Source organism: Patella vulgata, chromosome 8, assembly GCF_932274485.2.
Source record: "Patella vulgata chromosome 8, xgPatVulg1.2, whole genome shotgun sequence".
Lineage (NCBI taxonomy): Eukaryota > Metazoa > Mollusca > Gastropoda > Patellidae > Patella > Patella vulgata.
The window spans coordinates 20,030,919-20,043,385 of NC_065886.2; the positions used below are offsets into that span (position 1 = coordinate 20,030,919).

At 33.2% G+C, this 12,467-nt stretch overlaps 1 protein-coding gene across 5 annotated transcripts in view; it reads left to right on the forward strand.

Moving 5' to 3' along the window:
* Positions 1–12,467, forward strand: part of LOC126830839 (cGMP-dependent 3',5'-cyclic phosphodiesterase) — a 157,536-nt gene that overhangs the window by 110,072 nt on the left and 34,997 nt on the right. For all 5 annotated transcript variants that reach the window (XM_050561274.2, XM_050561273.2, XM_050561275.2 and 2 more), the window contains 2 exons: positions 8,747–8,799; positions 9,464–9,538. In XM_050561274.2, the coding sequence (XP_050417231.1) occupies positions 8,747–8,799; positions 9,464–9,538 (128 nt within the window). The remainder of the gene's footprint in view (positions 1–8,746; positions 8,800–9,463; positions 9,539–12,467) is intronic.

The following is a 12,467-nucleotide window of genomic DNA, read 5'->3' on the forward strand; positions in this document are numbered from 1 at the left end:
AATTTTTTACTTGACTTTATTGCTTGCATGTTATATCAGTCTTACAAAAAAAAAATTGACATTATATTGTTTATTGCCTGTTGGCAGTGTTGTAATCTGAGAAATATGTGAAGTATTATTAGTCAATATCACCAAGTGCTCATACTTGTGCTAATTTATCAAAAGAGTTATAAGAAGCCCAAGGACATTTCCTTCCTTCTCGCTAAATGAAGTCATGAGTTCAGTTATTCGCACTTGTGCAAGATATTATTAAGATAACTTGCAGATAGTTCCTGAGTAACATAGCAAACACTTCACTTTAGGAGAATCTGGATAATGGTCAATAATCTCTAGAAAAAAAAGAACAAAAATAAAGTAGATCTACTTAATGTTAAGCTATGTGCTTCGTAATGATATAGTCTGTGCAGTCACTTTATTACCAATAACTTTGTTATTTTATTTGCTGTAATAAACATACCATACTTTAAATATTTTAATGATATTTTCTACCTGTAGTAGAATTTGAATGTTTTTTTTAGAATTGTTTGTAGAAGACAATTCTGACTTTTTAGTCATTTCATTTCAGTCTGACAAAGTTAAGAATCAATGTTTTGTTGGGTTTTTTTTTCAAACCTCCATCCACAACATTGTCAGGGATTCGGTCAGTAAATCAAATGGCTTTTCTCAGGCATTGACTGTTGAAATTCCAAATTCAAGTAAAGAGTAGGTAGTGCTGCGCTTGTGCAGTATTACTTATATTTATATAGGCTTACCATTATGAAGATCCAAAAATATTATATTATGTCTACATCTAAATCTTTCCAATTCTCACCATCTAATGTTTTAGTTTTACAGGATGGAATGACAAGATATTTTTCATCGATTTATTTACCAAGACGATATAATTTCACAGTAGGGATAATCACATTATTAACACATAGTAATGTCTTTCTGATCTTATTCTTTAAAAATACAGAAAATGGAATTGACAATATATCATGATACATACGTTGGCTGTGTATCATAATCATAGCTATCGAAATTAATTGCAGGACGAAGCATTACCATCTGAGTAAACTTCTCCTGCCTTCTATCACAAATACAATACCAAAGATGATCTTGTTGCTTAGTAATCGACTTCTGCATATTGGTCATTACAACATTGATAGAAAAAACAATAGAAATCAATAATTTTGATGGAGTTTCTTAGACATATATTTTCTTGTTATTATAAAAGTACATAGTATAGTAACTTCCTACAAGATTTAATTGAGAGTGACAGGTAGTTTGTCAATGGTTTATAATTGTCATCAAAAAATGTACTTGTAAGATGTAATGTTATGAAATGGGAGGCAGATTGAAACATTAGAGAATAAGAAATCACAGATTATTGCTTAACTTTCTTATTATACAAAGATTTGTGTTGATAAGTGACAAGGTTCACCTCTGGCATTATTCTACTATTATATGAAACGGCTTTGATATCATTAGTAGAATTATTATCTTGATATTTGCCCGCTTATTGTCCATTCTGTTTGGTCTTAAACCAATCATTTGTCATTTTCTGATGGATGTTTCTTTAGTACCACTGTACTGTTTGTGTCTGTAACTATGTAATTTTTTTAATGATTGACATTGTGTAGGGCCTATATAAAAGAATAGTTGCTTTTAGAAAGTGAACAGTACTTTGATCATTTAAGCTTCATTACAAACAAAAGAATACATAAGCCTGTAAGCTAATTTATTTTTGTTTACATTTTCTAATTTTGTTGGCGTACTTTACAGGAAAATCTAACTACTACTGTTTTTATTCTCTGCTCTTTTGGATCTACCACAAGATGAAAGAACAGAAATCAGAAAATTAATAGAATCAGATCGGTGTTTAAAGGCTCAATACCACTCTTGTTGTAACTGAATAATATGTCCCAATCTTTATTCTGGTCAACAAATTGTACTATTTTAGAATATTTCAATTAATTGATGATACAAATTTCATCTTAACACACCTTATTTAAAATTTTTGAAAAATTCAACATAATGGTTTGAAACGTCTAACGTAAACCTTTTCAAATGAAACTTCGATTTAAAAATATTTTCGAACCCTCTGGACAAGTAAAATAGGATGTAATGGATAATTTACACAACAGGTAGGACACTTAAACATCTAGTACTTAGATAGAGGATATTATTTATTTTCTGGAGCTTTCAAGCCAGCAAGAGTGTTATTGTCCCTTTAATTCATTTTCAATTTTCTGTTGTGGTTTCCTCTTGTTTGGCAAGGACAAGCATCTAGTCATTAGGATGGGATAACAAACTGGTCCCATGTAGTGTAATAACACTGATTAACAGTTCAATTCAAAATGGTCAGCTGTTCCAAGTCAGCGTATATGCGGGTTGGGATGGACTAGTGGTCAAGAGTGTCATGCTTCAAGCTCTATTTGGCTGGTCACCTCTGGCTTGATCAACGAGGGTGTGGCCTTGATCCCTAATAAGAGTATGTGGCTTGGAGATAGGGGCGGCTTCTCAACCTCTTGGATTTACTCAGGGTATACCACAGGAAAGACACATTTCTAAGTATCAGTATCACATGAAATTAATGTCAAATAGGGTTTAATGTGCTAAAGTCTATCACAAGCATCATTAATTATACACATATATTAAAATAAATTATGCATCTGTTATGCCTATAAATTGTCATACTTTAAATTCTTCAAAAGCCCGAATCATCTCGCTAATAACATAACAAAGATATGTCTTAATTTTTTTTTTGTTTTGTCAACAAGAAACCACTTTGCCGTCATGTCAACTCTCTTCAGATCCCATTAATTTCTTGTTTTATATTTCATTAGTTTGAACTGATCTATTATCCAGATAACTCTTCCTAAATACTAAAATAGGCTACTATTCCGTCTTCCATAAAGATTTGTCATTTCAAAACAAGGTCACTGGAAAACCTAGTAATGGTCTGACTAACAAAAAGTGGAGTAAAGCAATCAACTAATCTATAATTATTATAATATTGTCTTTTAATATATTATCCTGTACTGTAAGGCAGGAAATTGAGCAATTCCAAGTTAATACAGTTCTAGGCAAAATGACAATATCTAATGAAGACTCACAAATTTGTACTTGGCTAACAATTCACTATATAAATGTCAGAAATGGAAGGAAGAATGATATTGATAACCTCTTCATGAGTTCATTTATTAGGTTCATAGAATATATTGAATTACTAGTTTAGACCAGTGATGGGATTTCAAAATTTTAGTTGTCAGACATTTTCTTCCCAAAAATAAAGGGACATAACTCTTATCGTTATTTAAGCAGGCGTTTTCAAACCACAATTAAGAATCACGTGTCAACAAAATATTCAAATTCATACGTAATAAAAAAAATTAGATGCACCTCGTAATTTTTCATATTTAATTCCTGTACGGTATTCAAATTTATGTCGATAATATTCCTAAAAAATTACATGACATTGTAATACCATAAAATGAAAGCGTGCCGACTACTGCCCATCCGTACCGGTTTCAAATTCCCCCAAAATTACCGTATTTTTCAGGTCATAAGTCGATACATTTTTCAGCAAAGTCCGGCATTCGTCTTATACTCTGTTTCAATTTATATACGGAAGGTAAAAAGAATGACATCCCGAAGTTAACGTCACTCTAACAGAACGAGATAGTGACACCCAACTGCTAAATAATCCCATTCGACTCTAATCACGCGCTATCGTTTAAAAACAATTAATGTAACTACTGATGTTATTCCAATCGAAATATTCGTCAACATTTCTTAGCGCGTTTATTTATTTATTTAAGAACATAAACCCCATTCAAAATATGATCATAAATCCAACAATATGTCATCAAAATAGAATCTTTTCTGCCGACATCAGACGTATTACATTCGGCACATTTACACCCCATAATTCCACGTGTCTCGCGGGATTTCTACTTCCATTTGCGTGTGTGTGAAATAGCTTTATTTAACTTCGGCTTCCACTGAAGAAATATCACAGACAAGTTGTCGGACACAATGTATATTGATTTGGGGTGTTATATACTATTATGATATATGACTAATGTCTATGGACGACATCAAGGAGATTAAAACGTGAGACAATGGAGAAATCCTAGGTTAATCACATAGATTAAGTTTATTGGATTAATATATAGTTCGACAAAGGAGAAGCAATGACTTCTGTTCAGGATTGAATTGATGAATTGTCCGACAAAGAATTAAGTCAGCAGATTAAGTAGTTAATCAAGGTAGGTGTATAGACGGCATAAAACGATAAATACGTTGATCACTTAATTAGCTAATCAATCCAGCCTATTATCAACGATAATCGGGTTGAGTGGTAGTTATGCACTCAGTACACTATATTAATTTTGGAATTTTAAATATTATTTACCATGTCTTGATGTCCGATTGGGCATACTCCTGGTCGGACAATTTAGGACATTTGGAAAATAGCGTCGGACATGTCCGGAATATACAGGCAAAATCCCAACACTGGTTTAGACCACATAATAAAAAGCATATTAATAACATGGCCAAACCATTCTCTAATTTTCTGTCCAATATAGCAACGCGATCTGATCTAGTCAATTTTGAAATGAATTTTTCTGCACCGACTGGGCAGCGGCTTATAAAGATTGGCATAAGCTATGCAATGTGCTTTGAGGGATATTTTGGCCGAACAGCAGCGCTGTGGTCTGCTCTTAGTCTTAATCAAATTCCAACTGTCAAGGGTTCTTTTACGTGCATTCCAAATAATATGTACACAGGAAATCCTTTAAATAACAAACATTTATATTTACTGAACTGATCTGATCATGAGACGCATGAACATATCTGAAAAAAAAATATAGCATAGGAATAGGATAGGTAGGTTGAACATCAATTATTCACATGGTTATTTAACATTTTAGTATAACTACTGGTCTATTTTTATAGTGCTGAAATTCCTGTTTGAAAAACTATGTATACTGTATGTAGTCCGCACTCCTATTCAGTGACATCTCCTTGTAAGCGGTCACGATAAATTTCCCCCGTAGAAATTCTGTTGTGTCATCTCTTTAATCAACGGTCACTCCTCTAATGCGGCCAGCGGTCACTATTTTACTAATAAATTTAACAAAACATCGCCCATTCAACGGCCATTGCTGAATGATACCATCTTGTACTTCGTAGCACCTCCGCTAATCCTATGATTACTGGGTAATACTATATAGTTAATTATCTGGCCCCCCACCGATCGGGTAAAAAGAACTGTGAAAATAACAATAAACCCAGGGTTATCTGTTAATTAATCTTTTGTTTTATTAAATTTATGACAAACCCTGATCATTGTTTTCACACGTAACAAAACATTATTTGATACTGATTGAATAAACTAAAAGTTCCATCAAAGCCGAGTTTTGTCACGATCATCTGGTATCTATTTTCCATTGCCACTTTTGTTACTAAACAAAAGTTTTAGAGCGTGCTATATTACATACAGAGTACCAACCCCTGAAAATCAGTGACAAATTCAGTGATGGTTTTTTGGACATGTGTTTTTTTGATAAAATAAAATTAATTCATAGATCTTCTTCGCAAAAATGGATAAATATTAATGAATACATCACAATGGTAGACAGTTTTATCAATGTTGGTTCAAAATGACACGTTTACAAAAGGATTTAAGCGAAAGAATTTTTGTTCCAAGCATGTTTCAGCGATGGCCAAATTTACCAATGCAAGTATTGATGTTTGCTCCCAATACATCCAAGCGTAAACTTGGATGGTTGTTTGGGGGGGGGGGGGGGGGGTATAAGGTTGGGTGTGAAGGAGATACAGTTGGTTTGGGAGGAAATACAGGTTGTTTGGGAGGAGATAATTCGATGGGGGAGGAGATAAGGTTGGTTGTGGAGGAGAAAAAGTCCATTTGGGTGGAAATAATGTTTATTTGGGAGGAGATACCAGGCCTCGTCGTTTAAAAACCTCAGGAGAGCATAAATACACACCTGAAAAAGTTCAGGAGAGTGATTTACACTCCTCATTTTAAAATGGATGGAATCTTATAGATATTGTATTGTTCTTAAGCTATCTTTGTATGTGTGTCAGATGTGAAAATCCAAAGTTTCGCTGTAAAAGAGAAATGTACACAGAAACCCGCCCAGAGCCTATACTATGCAGAAAAAATGATTGATTCTGGTGATTAAAAACATCAAGGGAACTGGAAAGCTAAATTGACATCAACTTATTCTCCTTAAAAGAAATTATAACACATTTTCATCACTTTAAAAGAGGATCAGTGTATCAAACTGAACATTGGTTTTCACCATAAAGAAGTGGTTGACGTCATAGATTGCGTAATATGACTATAAATCAAATAAGCTTATAGACTTGTCATGAATAGTGAACTGATCATTTATTTTATGAACTCTTTTTTTTTTCACATTGTCAAAGTCTTATAAAGATTAATGTTAATGCATACATGTAGTTGATCTTAATGAGCTTCATTGTATAGTCATTTTTATACAGTTTCCCGTTGTCAGGATTAGGGAGAAAAGTATTCCTATTATTGTTTCTACGAGTTATTTAAAACATACCCCTTAGTGACTTTGTTTTCTGAATTGTAGTAATTGGCCTTTTACAAGGTTTTAAAAATCAATCACTGATTTATAATAAATTATCAAACAGTTTTTGGTCTAGTTGAGAGTCTAAATTTTATTCCTAAATCTTTTATTATAACCACTGTAGCTCTTTCCAAAATTCTATCCGAATTATCGTCCTTATTGTTCTTAGCGTTATTTTACGTTCTATCTTAAGACTTCCCTGGGCAGACTACCACGGTCAACAGCTGTTATTCGGCAGACTTACAAGACAGCTAGATCATTTACATTGCTTCTTCTTATATATTCAGTACTTGGTCTTCTGTACTTATAATGCTTTAAACCCCATAGATTCCTTGTTTTGGATTTGGCTTTTTGCTTCATTTCTTTAAACTTAATAGTTATAAAACGTTTTGTTCAGTGTGCTGACATTGAGATGTTTTGTAAACACACAACTGATCATGACATACACTGCAATGATATTATGTTTGGGAAATATTCCTGTTTGGTACTTCACTTAAAAGTTGAAATAAATGTCTAGTCAAAATTTTTGTTTCTCTTATAAGCCGATATTTCAAACCACCCCACTAAGATGGTCCTGGGAGGTATTGCTTTTTTTAAGTGCACTTTTGCCCAGGGAAGTTGAGATTGTTAATCGGATTAGTTAGACAGGCAGATAAGTTGGACAGGCAGATGATGTACAAAATTAACAACATAAGACCTTAGGCCTAATAAGAAATTGAATCATTTGTAGATCACACGACAATACTAGATCCAGAATAAAATATGTACATCCAGAATAAATAAATTTGAAGAAGTGGTGAACTAGTGTTAAATGAATTTAACAGAAATTCTGTGAAAAGTTGCTGATTGTCATTTGACTTTGAGGGATCTTGAATTCCTTGCAAACTGCAATATTCTAAAAGGAATGTCATTTCAAATATTGCTCTTCATATTTTAGATTTGATTTTTAATTAAGTATTGAATAATAAATTAGAGTATATTTTAACGTTGACTAAGCCATGAAAATCCAGATTATTTTACTAAGGGTACAAGTTTCAGCTGACCACTTTTGCACTTTGCAGTCTGTATAGAGGGATCTTTTTAAAATGTTCACGTATTTCAGATGAGTACATGTTATCTGTGTCATTGTTTTGATATTTTTGTTTTCGAAAAGATAGATATAGATTCTTATTGATTTTATGTCAAATCTAGTTTTGTAGGGGGAAAAATGGAAGAAAGTTTTACCAATTTACTTCAGTGGTTTGTTTATTCAATACGATGATGTATATATAGCACTAGCAAAGGTTACATGTCACTTACATCAATATACTGTATTTCTGAAACCATATAAACCTTACAAGAATGTCAAAAAAAGGGAAAAAACTTGACATAAATTCTTGGCTTTCCATGTCAGTTGGCTTTGAAGTAGATGATTTACTTCCAAGGCATTCTCAATTAGTGAGGAACTATAAAAGCAAGGAAATTTAGATCCAGAGCTTACTTCATTCATCTGACCAGAATCAATAAATTGTCCAGGATCAGTCTAGACCATTTTAATATCAGAATATCATGCTCAATTTCCAATTTGATATATAAATTATAAGCTTGACACATTTTCATTTTATAGTTCAGAAGTTTCTGTTTTAAATGTTAGTGATCACAAGTTATGTAGTCTAGTCAGGCCCACGTCAATATGATAGACTTTGTACATACTTACCTTCCTTTCGCAATGTCCAAGATCCAATCAGTTGTTAATAGTTTTTTGGCGTTTACCATTTTATTTGTAGTATTTGTCTGACTGGTTTTCAGATACTGTCAAGTTTTGTGATTGTGAATGATAAGTAGTACTAGTAACAGAGAGTTTCCTGCATGAGGCAGGGTATTCTTATCTCTTCTGAATCATCATTTGTTTGGAAGTTCACATGGATATCATTGCCACAAGCCAATTTCCAATGGGTTTCAAATTACCGCAGCAGTAACTGTTGGGTAACCTTTCCTGAACTAGCAGCAGTCATACAAAATTTTATTGCCTGCAAACCCTGTTGTGACTTGGGTATAATGAGTCAATCCAGCAGTTAACAATATATTCTGCATACTTCAAACACAAGGTGAAGATCATTTTACCTCTCACGATGTGCATAAATCTCTTTTTTCAGGTGAATTATATGATCAAGATGCTGCCTCATTACAGATTAAAGTTATTAAATATGTAAGTGAAAAGAGTTAAATTCTCTGTGAAAATATTAATTTATACTCGGTTACCGGTGCATATTTGTTGTACCGATTTGTTACAAATAGTCAAACTTTTATATTTTCCAAAAACATACACTTCTACTTAATTTAAATAAAACATAATGAAATAGATAATGGATAGAATTGACAGGGTATTCAAATGGTATATTTGAAAAAATTTGGGTTGCCCTCATTATGAAAATTTAACCTCAACAGTAATTTAAACTTATTGTACAACTTCTGTACAGAATTGATCTATATTCTGTATCTCGTTTATCACCTATTCAGAGCTGTGTTCAATCCATGTATGCATTCTGATGAAAGCTGTGGGGATGCTCGATTGTCAATCCGGAACGTTCCGAATTGACATAATTACAATTGAGTGGGACCAACATTTGGTTCAACCTTATTTCAATAATTCGCTTGCGCATAGGGGTCTTTAGCAGTGGGAGGACCCGCGGAGAAAACCCATGAGGTCAGTCAGGCGACCCTACTCCTTGTTACATACAACAGGGGAATCGAAACACCGCCAGTTGACTCAATGACAAGCCTTATGATAAAACGCGGACGTGCTAACCATTGGGCTATCCCCCCCCCCCCCACAATCATTAATGAGTAATAAAACTCTATTTATTTTACAGTTGCAACAACGAACGCAGGCACAGAGTGCATTTTTATTACTGGTTGTCCCAGACACACAGGAATTATTCTGTCAGGTTTGTACTCAGTTATATCCATTGCATAAAGGGTGACAATAGTGTGAACAAAGGAATTGGACAAACATGTTCCTAATTATAAAGAACAGCTCTTAGATGCTGTGGGCATATATTTCATTGCCTGGCAACCTGTGTTTACCGGTAACTGAAAACTTGATATTTCTCATGGACCCCAAAAAATATGATTATAGACTTAGTAATTAACAAGATCACAATAAATTAAATAGTAAAGAAATACTTTTTCTCAACAAGTAAATTTTGAGTAGCATGGCTTTATTTATAGCATGCTCTAGCAAGAGGTCAATGGTTATAACTAATAGCAAAAAATTCCCCCCCCCACCCCCTTAAATTCCCACAAATGTGGTTCAAGTCGTAATGGCAGTATCTTTCAATTGCAATACACAAAAGTTTGTTGTTTTGAATTTAAGACGTCAAATGTTTGTCTTTAATTTAAATTCACATTATGTTTGATATTGATCAAATCCTATAATTGACTTTTGTGTATATTTTTGTTTGTTTGGTGATTCAAACATAAGTAATGGTTATTATTATTCACGGTTATGTTCAAGCTTTGTGGTAAAATATTATTGCAAAGCTTTGAATTCCCTCTAAAAGTTATTTTGAAAGATTAATATTTCTTAACCTCCCCAAAATACAAGAAAAATAGTTTGTTTTTTTATGCAGTGAGAAATGAAAAATCCTTAGATATTGTGTCTGAAAATATCAGTTCAGACCATTTGTAAATTACTCTTGGTGTGTGTATGAGACAAACTTCGGCTTCTTTATTGATTATCGAGAAGAGCTAGGCAGGCTTCGCGAGCAATAAAACAAGCCCCACTAACGGACACATTGTAATTTTCTTCACAGTTTTATGTTTGGTTGGAAAATGTCAGAGGTAGCCGTGAAATGATTTAGACAAGATGATTCGAAGCCTCTCCCATTCTAAACATTAATTTATACAGCACAACTTCAATAGAAACTGTTGCTATGTTTGGAAAAATATGAGATTTCTTTTTAGGTGATTCCTTTAGTTAATTGAGTGACAGCCACATTAGACAACTATATTTTATTGATATTTCTTTCTATAGAAAATCTTTTTTGGTTCTGGCAAATTTACAGGTTGAAGTGACACACATCTGCTGTGCTCACAGATTTGATTTCAACAACATAATGATGAAAGCAAATACTTTTGCGTTCTGATATAGCCGACCAAATTATTCTTGAGTGATAACACAGGGCTTCTCTTTATGCTGTTCAAGATGCCTGGCCCAGAATATATATGGCAGCCAGTCCACTTTTGAATGAAATATTCTGAATATTTTTAGTCAGAATTTCACTTACTTCTCAAAAACAAAATTTCAACCATTCAGTCGAGACATATCTAAATGAAATATACACAAAGGTTCAATAACTCCAAAATACTATATACAGTGGCTTTATTATAAATAACCCTCTAATAAAAGGAATTATGTACTGTCACTGAACTGTGACACGATGAAAATGCACCACTGTATTGACTGGAAATGCTGGCAAGACATAAATGCAGCTGAAATGTGATTTTTTTTTTTTTTGCGTGATTGTAATTTGTAGGCTGGATATTACAGCCCCCCATGTAGACCATAACAATTGTACAATGTACAAGGGGTAAAAATCAAAAGTCAGAAAACAAATGTGTTCACTACTCTCCACCTAGGAGCTCACAAGCCATGCACTATCACTGCATGGAGGAAATAAATCCTCTGCTTTTTTAAGACCCTTCTCCACTCTTTTGGCAATTAATTCTGCTACAATTGACTCTGGTACTTTTGAGTTAAGGTAGTTACACATTCCTGTGTTCAAGCATTGCATCTTCCACAGAACTGTAGGAGCTGTACTGATCATAGTTTTTTGAAAGCCATGTTTTTTACCCCATGAAGTGGTGCTTTTTCATTGTGTCTCAGTATATAAACCTGTAAAACTTTTTCAGTTATATAGGGGTGATGATTTTCCGTTTCAGAAAATAGCAAATTCCGTTTTAAGTATTTTTAATTCCGTTATTTTCCGTTTCAGAGCTGACCATATTTCGTTTTTTCGAGATAAAATGTTATTTTATGAATAAATGAATAAAACATCTTAAAATGCCTTTTATTACAAAACGGATCATTTTAAACCAATGATAACAAATGTTGAATTGTGAATGACTTGTAATGTTCAATAACTAGTTATTCTTTAAACCTGTTTCCCGAATTAAATAACAGAAAATTACATCTTGTGAACTCGTTTCATCTTTTTAGCAGACAAAGCCATTTTTCTCAGCTGCTAGGTGTAGTCGCGATTTATCCAGACATCTTCGTAGTTACTACCGTTTCTTCGAGAATAAGGGCTGGATTCACAAGGCTACGGTATATTTCTGATGTCACGTGGTTAATGCGGATAAACACGAGTCACGAGCCCGGCAGTAAAATAAGAAGTAAATGAAACGATTTTTACTTTTATGAAGTGACAGAAGTTTTTTTTAAGACATATATATACATTACAATGTTTAATTCAAGTTAAACTACAGAGTAATTTTATAATGGGATACATGAAAGACGGGTTTTCGTTTCGATTAAAATTATGATTCCTAAATGAAATGATGAAATGAAAGTAGCGAAATACTAAAATAGACAGTAACAAAACCACGCGATATCATTCAATATTTCCGATTTTTATGAATAAAAAGATGAAATACTTTGATAACTGCAAAATTATTTTGAGTTTGTGTTTAGTATCAGCAAATATCGGCTTTTCCGTCTTTTTCCGTGTGAGATTTCAAATTCCGTTTTGAGTGGACAATTCCACGATTTCCGCGTTTTTTCCGCGATCACGGAAAATCATCACCCCTAGTTATATTTGTATCACCAGGTTCAAATATGTCAAATTACAGACTGATAAAATTCATACCTAATTA